The sequence below is a fragment of the Sinohyriopsis cumingii genome, chromosome 6 (assembly GCF_028554795.1).
Source record: "Sinohyriopsis cumingii isolate HCF-2022 chromosome 6, ASM2855479v2, whole genome shotgun sequence".
NCBI lineage: Eukaryota > Metazoa > Mollusca > Bivalvia > Unionida > Unionidae > Sinohyriopsis > Sinohyriopsis cumingii.
In genome coordinates, this window is record NC_142966.1 from 167,865,529 (window position 1) to 167,880,015 (window position 14,487).

The 14,487-nt window shown below is 33.6% G+C and overlaps 1 protein-coding gene across 1 annotated transcript in view; it reads right to left on the reverse strand.

Annotated features, from left to right (window-relative positions):
* Nucleotides 1–1,902: 1,902 nt before the first annotated feature.
* The window catches only part of LOC149798496 (uncharacterized), a 42,107-nt gene continuing 29,522 nt past the window's right edge, over nucleotides 1,903–14,487 (reverse strand). The window contains exons 12-17 of the mRNA XM_089963699.1: nucleotides 13,374–13,448; nucleotides 12,647–12,802; nucleotides 10,258–10,459; nucleotides 5,997–6,086; nucleotides 5,229–5,321; nucleotides 1,903–4,603 (exon numbers count right to left, since the gene is read on the reverse strand). Coding sequence (XP_089819825.1) covers nucleotides 4,274–4,603; nucleotides 5,229–5,321; nucleotides 5,997–6,086; nucleotides 10,258–10,459; nucleotides 12,647–12,802; nucleotides 13,374–13,448 — 946 coding nt within the window. The 3' untranslated portion in view covers nucleotides 1,903–4,273. The remainder of the gene's footprint in view (nucleotides 4,604–5,228; nucleotides 5,322–5,996; nucleotides 6,087–10,257; nucleotides 10,460–12,646; nucleotides 12,803–13,373; nucleotides 13,449–14,487) is intronic.

Consider the following 14,487-nt stretch of genomic DNA (forward strand, 5'->3'; position numbering starts at 1 on the left):
ACCCAAAATTTGGGGAAATATATTGTCATGTACCTTTAAACTTAGTCTCCCGCTAACGTTTGATGATGCCACATTGAGTCGAAATTTTCAGATACTCCGTAAACTCTCACGCTGAGTAATTTATTGGTAAGTTCTGTTTCAGGTCTACCTTTAAATTGCCATTAGCTTCAAGGACCATTTTGTCCTAGTGCAACTACGCTAATATATCCAAACCTGCCATCGTATAATGTACCTGCTCATTACGTCCTACGCTGAATTTAAACAAACTATGTAGAACCTGGTCTGCCGGTGCAAAATGCGTTGTCCGATCAGGTTCAGTTAGGTTGTTAGTGGGTGCGTGCTAAAGATTTTTTCTACAGTATGTGCATCAGCTATCGATATAATACTATTTCTTGCTGGTGTTGAGTTACGCAATCTCGTATACCATCTGACACTATCATTAAAAAAAGACACGCCTGTAAACAGACATTCGCGACATTATGTTTCTGATTAATAAGATCGGACTGTATAAGGCAATTTTTTTTTTGGGCTGATGTTTACAATATAGTCCAGTTTATTTTGAATGATATTAGGAACATAGCTTGGCTTGATAGAAATAAAATAATGAAATAGTAATCATATGCCACTTGTATTGACGATTTAGACGATGGATTATTTGTGGTTTGTAAATCGTAGCTTCTTTTTAAAGAAAGCAACTATACGGACAACGGTACGTGGGGCTTGAATCCCACTTTCCAACGGATTGATCCATTGCAGGTGGTGGATGTACCAAGTTAGCAGTTTGTTTAGAAAGAGGTATATACGGTAATATATTTTCTACCTTTTCTCTAGAGCAAATTAATTATTGCGTTGTCATTCTGGCGCCATTAATAGGACGCTAAATTTGGGGACACTTCAAGTTTAGATCTGTCTGTAATTTTACCTCCAGTTAGCTGATACCCGCCTTTTGTATACGGCCTGCTTTAATATTTTTCAAGGTCTTCGTCAGGATAAATAAATAGTAACAGTCAATAGACGAGTAAATGCATACATGCGTACAATAGATTCTATAATCGTTTTCTCGTGTTATTGTTACGTAAAAATGCGGTATCGATCGCTTCTGGCGTAATGTTAGCCAGTCTAATGTAAGGAAGTTTAACATGTATCATTATTGACTTAGCCCGTCAAGTATATATGTTTATAACTGGGTAGACAAGTTTGTGATATAAATTTTAAGACTAAAGGTTGTCTTATGGGTGTTAATTTCTCCTAACTGGAATAGCAATACCCTACCCCTACCCCCCAAAAGGGAGGGGGTACTCTTGTGGGTTCCCGCCTCGTACATAAGCGAAACGGTATTTGTTAACAGTTTCAAATTTCTGCGAGAACAAATCCGTCTTGGGGCAGATTACGTTGGTGTTAAATTACCGTAAGACATCCAAAATTATGTTGATTTTCAATTACCCTAAGACATCCAATAAGTGCTCCAAGTTCTTAACATAACTGATAAGTAAAAATTAAATAGTACGATATTCTAACTCTGTTATACGTTTAAGGACAATAATGGGTTTGCTAATATGTCTAAACAATCAAATTTCCATAATAAAGGATGAGCGGTACAAATACTAAAGTTTATTCCAAAAATGACTCAAGGCATAATTTTATGCGAATAATTATTAAAAAAAGAAATATGTAGATTTTACATTATTATTATTTTGCCAGTTTTCAATGGATAACATAGATAAGTTTTTGTCTCTTGTCGTAATATTGTAACAAAATCCAACAGACACCAATGGCTGAAAGAAAGCTTATTATCGAGCATATCGTCACTTTATTTCAGAAATAAAGTTCTCTTTCCCCCTCCCAGCTTGTCAGTAGAAAAACCGATAAGGCAAGCATAATAATGGAAAAGAGAAACAAACATATTTGTTATTATTTAATTCCCTTAGTTAAACAAATATTTTACGGAGCGCAGTATAATATAAGCGAATGATCACTAATGCAGATAATGTCTGTTTGGGGGAATATTTACATTTTGATATTTTACATATACACATGCGTATGTATGTATGTATGTATGTATGTATGTATGTATGTATGTATGTATGTATGTTTGTGGAGTTTGCATGTATGCATGCACACACGCACGCTCGCACGCACCCACGCACGCACGCACGTACGTACGTATATATGTATGTAGGTAGGTTGATAGGTAGGTATGCGTGTACGTAGGTATGTATGTCTTTATGTTGGTGTGCATGTATGTGCATATGGATGTATGCATATGTGTATGAAATAAATACAGACAGACATAACAAATGGCATAGTCAGTTTATAGAAGAGTCTTGTTTGTAGATGTTCTTCTGTAGTGGTATATAATAATACATTCAGAATAATCTGTACTGTTGACATTACACGTATATCTTTGAAAATCCATAAGGATGCAATCTTAGTTGAGAAAATAACCCTTTCGTGTGCATATTTATATGACATTAAACAAATCTGATATTATCACAACAGTTTTCCACATTTCATGTCAGAAGAAGTAAAACTGAATCACAACTGAAAGCAGGACAAAACAAAAACACAATGATCCAATTGATGCCATTTCATTGAAAGAAACATTAAGTCTTCTATTTGGCTCTAAAATGTAAATAAAAATGCAAGACAATAAATAAACGCAATGAAAGTATCGTTATTAGCATTTGTTTGCTAGTTAGTAACGAATTAGACTAAGGTTTATATATCATACTATTATTTACAACACCCCAAAATAAAGAAGTACAAAAAGAAAAAAAGTCATAATGTTTAAAGATTAAATCTGATCATCATGCATTAATTGTTAATAATACATTGCATAAAAATATAATTTTAAACTTGACAAAATAAGAACAAAATCCACTATTATTCTCCAATGGATCCTGTGAAATCAGGATCTGAGCATTTTAGGACAGGGATCAACACAAATGTAGAAAATTATTCTGTATTTCTCGTATCGATTTGAGTTTCAGTTTTTCTTCTTCAGCATCTTGTGGTCTAGTTAGAATCTGTTTTATACTACCTTATTTCAATTTGTGGGAAAGCAAGAAAATCGGTTGCATCTAAAAGTAACATATCAAAGATTGTACACGAGACAACAGGTCAAAAACCACATGTTGAAATTATTTTCCTGGGTTTTACGGCACATGATGAATTAAAAATTGGACGCATGTTAGTACCATAATCAAACAATCGTTGTCTAAAATAAAATTAGCTTCAACTTATATTTGAAATGGACTTTTTTTTAAAAAATTGTACCAATATTTCCTAGGAAGCCTTTGATAATTTACTTTTAGAGGCTAGACTTTCTCTTGCTATCTCGAAAATCAAAATAAAATCATGTGTGCAAGTTTCGGTATATCAAACAATGTTGAAATAAAACACAAAAATTGCATACTTTTGTTGATGCCTTGAAAATGATTGAAAACTACACACACACACACCTATGTAAACGATCTTATGAATAATGATATCATATTAAACATTGATTTATCAAACACGATTGACCGCTCCGGTAGCCTTGTGGTTAGAGCGTCCGACTCTGATGCGGGAGGTCGAGTCGTTCCAAAGATATAAAAATGGTACAACAGCTGCCTCGGTTTGCGCTCAGCATTATGAGGTTAGTGTTAGGACTGGTCGGCCTGGTGTCAGGATAAAGTGACTGGCGGGACATCATGCTACATGTTTGTGGTATGATGCCCCAGCGCTAGACATCACTATAAACTGCCACACTGCAGACATCGTAGCGATATGACTCAGATATTGTTAAAGCTACGTTACAAATCCATCACACACACACACACACACACACATTTTATCTTAATCCCATTGATCAGATCTCGTTATAAAATTGTTACATCAGTCTCGCATAGAAGAGTCCCATATGGCAATAATCCAACATAAAAACGCAGTTGAGAGAGTGAAGATTACTGCATTTCCTCTAAAATAATGTTTACAAGGAAATAAATACATCGCTCGTGTTCCTCCTCAGAGTATGATCGATGTCTACACATGTTCGATGTCTACACTTCAAGGTCTGCGACACCAGTAATGTTGACCTTCTACTCTTTGCAACTTATTATTTTCTTTGCTCAGTTTGACTCCTTCGGTCCAGTATAGAATACCAATAAGGAGGAAAGAGGACATCGAAAATAATAACTTTTCTTCCAGTATTTATATATTACATTGTCGTAAAAGCGTAATTGGGTGTAATTATTATTTTGCCATTTTGGATTTATTCTCAATTTTCTATGCCTTACATCTTATTTGTAATTAATTTGGATCCCTGTGCCACTCCCTTTTTCATAAGTGGACCACCTTCGCATATGTACACTGCAGGCCATACTACATAGTCTATATAATCACCAGATTTTGTGTAGGTCACAAACTTTAACTTGTCAAAAGGCATATTCGCTGGTTTTTCGTCTCCAGACTGGGCGGCTTGCTTCCAGTCACCAAAGTCCAGGTACATTGGTGGCTCCTTCGTACACATATTCCAGCAGATAATGACACACTTCCCAATGTAATCGGATAAACACTCATAGATTTCCTTTTCAAGCTTCTTTTTCAACCGGTCTCTTACTTCCTAATCAAGAAAAAGGACAAAAGTCTGGGGTAAATACAGGATTATGGAAAAAAGAAGGAGAAAACGATATTTAAGTATTAATGATAGATATTTATCACTATACTCGTCGTGTGTGTTGATGAGATTTTATAGGATTGTACTGATCGATATACTGTCAAGTCGATCACGGCAACTGAGAAAAGTACATTATATATATATATATATATATATATATATATATATATATATATATATATATATATATATATATATATATTCTAAGTTTGCAAAATAAATTCAGACTAAATGGAGTGATGATGAAGTTTGTAAAATGCCAGAGTTATGACCATCAATTGCATTGCACAGTGTAGAATGAAACGAATCATCACTGATTAAATTGTGCTGATTTACAAGAAAATAAATTTAAACTTGGATATAAAATCAGATATTCTTTATATATATTTAATCAATAAGAAAATTATAAAATTGCAAAACTTTAAAAAAAGTTAAGAAGTAATAGGGTCATATGTCTCAATTCTAACTGTATGAATATTAGTGATATATCACTTGTCCTCTGAAAACGTAAAATATTACATATTTTTGCATTCTGGAATTATTATCGTACTGACTGTTTAAAACAGTTTACCTCTCCAATTTTTGTAACATTCTTCTGGAACATTTTCTTGCGATGCTCTTGAATTCTTTTTTTAGTTTCCTTTAAATCGAGGTCAGTGGCATCCTACAAAAATAGTCTTAAAATAATTTAATAATATTTTAGCTTACCAACATATCCTTTCGTGACAAAGTAAGAACTTACAACCATACAGAATAAATATCTTGGACATTTGAGCAATTATAAGATAATTCTAAAAGAGTACACAATGTTTCAGGATAAATTATTATTCAAGAATTTATGTAGTAAATTGGCATTGCATCTGCAAACTGCATAAAAGCCAGATCATTGAACATAATGCACAATAATACTCAAGAGACTGCCTGATTAAGACACCGGGAATAAAAAGTGAAAACCTAAATAAAAAGAAAGCCATAAAATAACAAAAGAATTATTTATTTTATAGTTTCATGGAAACTGTCAAAATAGTCCGAGATATTCTGAATTCAGTCTCAATTCTGATAATTTCAAACATTTCAATTTTTATCGTTTTGATACTTAACTTGAGCTATAGTAAAATCTAGACATAACCTAGCAAGCAAAACTATACAGTTATTATGCCACGATTTGCTATAATAATACATATGCGTTCGTTAATTAAGCTTCGTGTTGATGGAAGCTAGGCAATTAAGTGTATTTTAATCAGATTAAATTAATAATTCAATTACCTACACAGTACACATGCAATCGTATCTATTAACAGCAAATGAAGGTAATGGGACAGCTACTGATTGTGCCTACCCTTTCTGTTAATCCAAGATAATTGGAGATGGCATCCTTTAATGCCTTCATCTTTTCCTGGGTTGAAGCTACGCATATTGTATACGTTTCCTACGAAAGAACCGAATATCATTGAAATTAGTAAAATTATTTGCAAATTATATGGGAAATGAAAAGAATGATTCATTCAACTATCAACCCAAATCTGTTCTATCTGTACTTTAAAAGATATTGTAAAACATATCCGCAAGCATATTTTCAGATATCTTAACAAGTACCAACTCCTCCATAAATCATAATCAGATTTTCGACAGAATAATTCATGTAAATTTGCATTGACAAAAGCTACAGACCAATGGATATCAGCAACGGAATCCGGCCAACTTACTGGTGCAATCTAAATTGATATTAAAAAGGCATTTAATCTGGTAGACCATTCAGTGTCATTAAAAAACTTTCAGCCTTTAAGTTTTTTTCAGACTCAGTTGCCTGGTTCACGTCGTATCTCACTAACAGACACCAGGTTGTTTGCACGGGTAAACATACTTGCGAACCAAGTCATATCTTAAGTGGTGTTCCTCAATGAACTGTATTAGGGCATATTCTTTTTGTACTGTTTATCAATGACTTAGCCTTAATTCCAGCTTACTCTCAAACATATCTTTTTCTGACGACTATACATTGCATTCATCTGGTAAATCGATTGAAACCATTCAAAATAAACCTCAAATCGATCTCAGAAATATATCAGTTTGGTGTCAACAAAACAAAATGCTTATTAATGTCTCTAATACGAAATGTATGACAACTGGAACAAGGCAGCACCAATCTACTAACGAGGATTTACTTCTAACTCAAATGGCTATTGCAAAAAATCAAAAACTTCTTGGTGTCTGTATTGGTCAACATCTCAGATGGAATGCACTGATCGATCACCTATGTAACTGGTAGTCAAAATAATAACTCTGTTAAAATTGCTGTAGAGATTTCTACATCCCCAGTCACTTGAACTTTATTCATTTGGATATATACTACCACTGATAGACTACGGCTGTACCATATGGAGAAACACATCCAATTACAATCTCTCCAGAATTGATAAACTCCAGGAATGGGCAGCCCGAATAACACGGATTTTCCAATTATGACTCCCTCGAAAGTTTTGTTTTCACGTCTGCAATGGCTACCCATACAAGAACGTATTCTTTATTTTAAAGGAATCATGACATAAAAGTCTATAAACGATCTTTCTCCAGATTATATCTCTAACCTAACTGAGCGAAGACCATCAACTACTGAGAGTAATCTCCGATCGACAACTAACAACGATTGCCAGATTACGTGGTTGAAAACCAACCATTACAAAAGTTTATTCGCTGTATCAGCACTTATAGTATGGAATTCCTTACCCCTGAAGATATGTAATGCAAATACTTTTGCTTCGTTTAAAGTATTATTAAAGAAAATATTTCTTGACCAGCTAGAATGACATATTAAAGCCTCAGAATAATGAAATGTATCATTATGTCCAAAAATAATATATGCATATCTTATTCGATGTGTGTATATACGGCTTAGGTTATGCTGATATGTATGTACCTGTGTATACAATATTGTTCATATATGTAGTTGCTTCCCAGTATAATCACATATAATCATTCTTTTTAAATATGTGTGAATGAGTAGGCGAAGATACCTGAGTATGTGTATTATTTTTGTTTATTTATTTTTTCTTTATTTTTTTGTAAATATTTTTTAACATAACCAATTATAAAAATGTCAGTCATGACCAACTGTGTTATCCTCATTAAAGAAAGTTGTTTGTTAATAATAATAATAATAATAATAATAATAATAATAATATTGTTATTATTATTATTATTATTATTATTATTATTATTATTATTAGTAGTAGTAGTAGTAGTAGTATTAATGTATCAAAGCAAGCCGTTAATGACGTATACATTTGTAAAACTGTTTCCCTGAAATAAAAATTGAATTTCACCAAAATGAATTATTAGCATATTTTAAACACTGAATTTGCTGGTGTCTCTCACATAGGCACCAAAGATGTCATCTTGCACGTGTATGCGTTGCCTTCAGATGGGAGAATAATTGGGAAGTTCGTGGTTGTACCTGTCCCATAGGTAGAACCAGAACAAGAACTATCGCTACGTCATTTACAAATGCTTCTCGAGGGTCAGTGGTTCTTTCCGGGGATTTCCCGGTTTCTTCCTCCACCATTAATACTGGCCGCCATGTATAGCCTATCGCGTGCTGAAAAATGGCGTTAAACCCTACAACAACAACAACAATTATTTACAAATAATATGCTATTCATTCTAGTATCAGAAACCTATTGTAGCGACCTTTTAAAAAAGTCTGAGTGAAAATCACGTCATAGATAATCTCTTACTGGACTGTGGAGTACAGCATAAAACACATACTAGTTACATTTTTTATATCTGTATGCGATGATCATTTCAGTGACATACTCTCTTAACAAAATATCAACAACTAAGTATAAATCTGTCTCACCTGATCATAAAACAGAACAAACTATGAATATCATTAAGTTTTGTCGAAAATACATGGAGGAAGCAGGCCATTTTAATTAAAAGGAACTTTTTTTTTTTAAGACAATACAATGACCGATTCAATTATATTTTTTCCGAAGTTGCTACCACAACTGATTCCTTACCGTACCTTGGATATCATTTTTTTTCGTTTTACGAACCGTACTGGGTTTTTTTTTTGCTGCACGTTTTATTTGCTGTTTTGTTTCTTTCTTTTCTGTAGCTTGTCGTATTGGATTTATTTGTATCACTATTTTTTGTATGGGGAAGGGCTTATCTAATGTTGCAAGAGCTTCTAGATCGACCCCATTCGCACAATTTAGCGAATAACATTCGTTTAAACAGCGTCATCTTGGAGACTTCACCAGATCTGCCCAAGGACACACCACGGTAGTTGATCCGGGATGATCTAATAGTGGGAATTGAATCTGCACCCTTCTGGTAACGAATCAGACGTTATAACCATTCATCTGTTGCGACTGAAACCAGAATACAGGCGATCCTAACTTCATCGTCTGCCTTTCCTGCTACAGTAAAACAGCACTGAAGATTTCATTTTAAAAACTGCGGGTAAGACAACAATTTGTTGCATGTTGTAACTATTATTTCCCTGTTGTTTCAGGCAATTAATGGTTTTGAAGACCCGATATAGACGTTTTACCACAGCCAAACCACAGTGAGATCAACTATATATTATTCCGTTCATACTATCTTAAAAGTGGCTGAATGATTCTTGAATTTCATTCAAGTGATATATACAGAACATTATTTGGATCACTTCTGTTGTAGCGGGAGATGATATTCATCGAATACCACTATCTAAAGCTTGGAAAGCCAGGTTTAAGGATTGAGTTATCTTCAAGGTCACGGGACTATCGACAGAGTAGGTGACTGATTTATGGAGAGTGGGACAGAAAATGTAACTGATAAATTTTGGTGTTGTATATGCATAACAATCATTGGTAGACCGAGTTTCCTCTATCATGAAAGTCATTTTATTATTCGGTTATTTATGTCCATTTCCAAGACAGAGGATCTGATGAACATAATTCACTTGCGAAGAAAAATATAATTTGAGGTTATTTTTTGTCATGTTAAGGTCTTACCACCAACTAAGGAGCAACATATTTCAAATATAGGTAACACGATCATCCAGTGTTGGTTTCAGATAGTTATCGGGTCAATCCAGCGCGAATGTGTTTCCAAATCGCACCCAATACGTCTTACGAGTTTGTAGGTATGGCACATGACCTTTTAAAGCTGATGTGACAGTTTCTTTACACATACCTGGTTTTGAGTTTATGCTATGGATGTACGTTAAGCTAATACATTCTGGAGTTTTTAAGAAGCAGAGAAACTGCATGAGTTTCTTAATCTGGATCATAAAACAAATGTTGCAGTTTCAATTTAAATAAATTTGTGTAATTTGGAGAAAAGGATTTACGGAAGAACATCTTTCGGAAAGTGGTTAACATCTAAGACATTTCTAGAATATACAGGTCTATAGTATTTTCTACGGATATATATATATATATATATATATATATATATATATATATATATATATATATATATATATCATCATCATCATCATCATCATTGGCGGCTCAGTCTCGAGAGACCATGCGAATAGCGTCCATCTATCTATCTATCTATCTATCACAGCCAGAAAGAGCTAGAGTTATCTCAGAATCCTCCAACCTTACCTTTAAAACGTCTAGCAGTTGTTTTACAGTCCAATCCACCTGTTTACATTGTCTTTTCGTAAGGTTTTCATATCCATCGGTCCATTCGTTGTCGTATATTTCGGACAATTGTTCTACTATTTTCTCTGGTCTGTTTTCATCGCTCAAATCCGTGACCTTAGGATTATTTTCCGTTAGCTTTATAGCTCCTATTTCACTTAGCCTGATTGAAACACAACATATATTGTTAAAGACTTTATTAATTTCATCGTCTAAATTTGAAAGGGAGAAAAGTTAAGTTAATTAAAAGAAAAGTTGAAAATTAATTCCGGTACCAAAATGGATCCGCAAAATACTCCTCTTAAACTTTCATATACGAATGTAATCTGTATGTTCTAATAATAAGAATTGTGTTTTTTGTAACGGTACTTTGAACAATTTATTGGCATTAAATATTCTTCTTCATCTTCTTGTTCATATTCTTGTTGTTGTTGTTCTTCTTCTTCTTATTATTATTAATAGCAAAAACATATCGAAAGTGAGCTGCTTGTACTGTTGTACGTCATGTTTTACAGGTAACAGTATTACATTTGGCAAACATACATTTCGACATATTGTATAGCAAGTGTTGAGATGTATATGTTGCATTTATCTCGTTCATCATCTACATATTGCTTTTTCAGGAAAACTTTGTAAAGATAAGTTTTGGTTTGAGAGACTTTGTATAGCCGCTAAAATCAAAGACTTAAATATCCGAGACAGCTTAGAATACAAGGCACAAGATAATCACATACAGTTTAGAAATGTTATAGAAATATGTAAACATTTCTTACAAGAAGCAAGCGAAATCAACATCGATTAGAAGCAAGCATATTTGATTACATTATAATCGTACAATGCAAAGCGTTTGTGGCGGCTTTTAAAGAGCTCCGTAATGTATGCACAATACATTATTACATCTGCAGCTTGCTATGAAGTGTTTTCAGAATTGTATAATTTGTCCTTTTGTGTTGCCCAGTTACAAGAAAATGAAAATATTCAAATAGTTCATGAAACAGGATTGAACAGTTTCTGAAGAAGAGGTCCAACTAGCTTTGAGTAAACTGAAGGTCGCCATATCCTGGGGAGTAATGTTTTTATTTTCAGCAAATGCTTTATTTTTGCGGGCACTGTAATTGCACTAACATTAACAGTATCTTATACAGAAAACTGGTCAACAGCTGTCTTTACACCTGTCCTAAGGAAAGGTGATACAAACGATCCTTCCAATTATACGAATTTTGGTTTATTACTTGTAATAAGCAAAATGTTCACATCGAGGCGAATAGGTGGAAGAAAATAAAATCTTGGCAAGGAATAACCGGTTATAGAGAGGGTTATTATACAATAGGAAATATATTTACATTGTATATACATGCATTAGTAAGTATTTAAGAAAATAACAACGGTTAGATTATGCACAGCAAATTTAGATTATGGAAAAGTATAGGATGGAAAGGAATTTACCGTTAGTGAAAATATTAGTTAATAAATATTAAGAACCATTAAAGCAATCGATAATGTTGTTAAAACATGTGTTAAGTCAAAATATTTATTACCGACGAATTTGATTGCCACGTGGGATATCGTCAAGGTTGTGTTTTATCGCCTTTACTCGTTTCCTTATTCTTTCTTGAATAATTTGAAACTCATCTTAGCAGAAGAAAACAAAAGACTTTCTATAGAAATATTAAAATCATTCTTTACTATTGTATGAGGACAATTTTAGTGCCTTTACTGACACTGATTTTAGTGCCTTTACTGACACTGATTTTAGTGCCTTTACTGACACTGATTTTAGTGCCTTTACTGACACTGTTGATCAGTTACAAAATATTCTCAATAGACTACACAAGCACTGCTTAAAGTGGATATTAAATGTTAATGTTGAAACAGCAAGATTGTTTACATTTCTTAGAGGTGGTTACCTCATAAGCTATGAAAAGTTGTACTATAGCCCTACATAAATACATTTTGACTTACATTAAAATATACCAGATTTATATTTTCTTAGAAACAATGCTCATGATATATGTAACAAAACAGTATCCTTTTCAAGCATCGAATATTTTGACGTAAAGTCTCTAAACATGTTCCGAAATGCCTGTAACTGCATTACTTCGTATAGTTGACTCGAAGATAGCTCCTTTTCTTAACTTTGAGTATCTATTGTATTAATCTACTTTACTGTCTGTTATATTATACTAGCCTGTCTGCCTGCTTAGGTATGCATGTCCTCTAGGAGATGATGAAGATGACACTCGCTGTCGTATCTTACTGTGTACTTTCCGAGAGACATACACATTGAACCTTTGCATGGACCATCTACATGTGTGGTCTTTAACTTTTATGATTATTGTAGTAAACTGACCTGTTCAGCAATGTGTCCTTTTCCTCCTTCAATTTGATAACGTCAGCTTCCAAACGTCCAACTTTTCTTTCATATTCGTGCAACTTTTTGCTTTCGCTTGTTAAGTCTGTGGCGTGGTTTTCATTTGTATTTGTCGTGTATGAAATTTCATCGTGTCTGAAGAATAAATAGTAAAGGAAAAAAAAGTGACATTATTAGATACAAACAGTAAGACATTTAAGACACCACAAATTTCACATTTAAAGTTAAAAGAATATGGAAGTATTGTAGAGAGAGAGACAAATCAAAATTGAGAATATTGGAAAATCATAAAATGGACCAACATAAGGAAATACGTACTGGCGATGCGCTTAAATGATACATGTCTTTGCTTGTCTTTGGTGATATCTGTATCCATTCTGTCTTTGCGTTGCCTTATATTCCGTGATAAGTTCAAATTAATTACACGTTATCATTGCCAATGACTTTTAATACGTATTAATAAAATGTCTTCGTAGACATATGTTATGCATAGACCTCACATGGTCGTGCTTTAACAAATATTAAAGTACAAGTGGAACCTAGTAAAGAATTTACTGATAAACATATTTACTGTAAATGATTGTAACTATGCTTCTTGCCAACTTAAAAAAATTATATATAACATGCCGTGGTGAGAATGGCACTGTCAGTATTAGATGGCAGTCACAATAAGAAAATTATACAATATCTAGTAAGCTCAAAACACCTTTTCTCCTCCTTTGTTTTCTGTGGCTTCTTTGCTTCATCTTCATTTTGCTCTTCCAGACCTTCAGGTGTTAGTCTAAATGACAAAGAAATGGCAATGTCAACTACAGGATGCATTTCTGGAAAAGTTTCATTCCAAAGTCACTACCTTATGGTCCATCTAGAGCCTTCTAAAACTTCCCGCTTGAAACTGTCAAATTAGTCATAATAAGTTCGTATGTGCCCGCCACCTCGCTCTCTCTTTCAGTACAAATGTTTGAGGAGAGCGTCTGAAACCCTGAAGTAATATCTCCCTAACAATGTTTGTTTTGTCTTGAATGTTTCATTTGGCGCAAGAGAACATTCACCCTTAAAATGTAGTATCTTTTACCCGAAAATAATTAAATTGAATCATCGTACTACCTTGTATTGACTATCAATAATATTAGGTGCAACTTTATGGAAAAAAACAGGCAGAAATAAACTTCCTAAGGTTTGACACTGTAGTCAATTTATGATAATCTGTTAACATTGCTCACAATTCTATCGAGCGATGTTAACAGTTAGTAGAACTTAAATCAGTTTGCTGATGAAGTCCTTAGAGTCAGGACGAAAGCTCGACTTTAGCTTTCTCTTGTTTGCGTATGTAGTTGAAAAGTTAAAAACATTGTCAAATGTGAATATTACTACACAGGTAAACTTTCACCAAATAAGAAAAGCCTTGTTTTATTGTGTCATTATATCATATCTGTGCTGTTGAACTTAAGCCCCAAATGTTTTTGAACTTCTTTGAAATCCGGTTCCACTCAACACCTAAGTCGTTGACCATGGTGTTCTGCTAAACGTTTACATGAAGATTAAAGTATTTGTTTTATCAAAACGTTAGCTATGATGGTTTCTGGAAGTGGATCGCTATCACAGAGTAAATTAATGCATAGCAAAGAAGAGGGAGTATCTATTTTATCAAGCTATATGTTTATATTTACGGGCAATTAAATTGAACCAATAATAACAGTATACTATGCAGAACACTGGTCAACATCTATCATTACAGCGATGCGGAAAGAAGGTGATTCAAATGAATCTTCCAATTACAGATTTACTAATGTATTACCTGTACTAATCAAAGTTTTCAC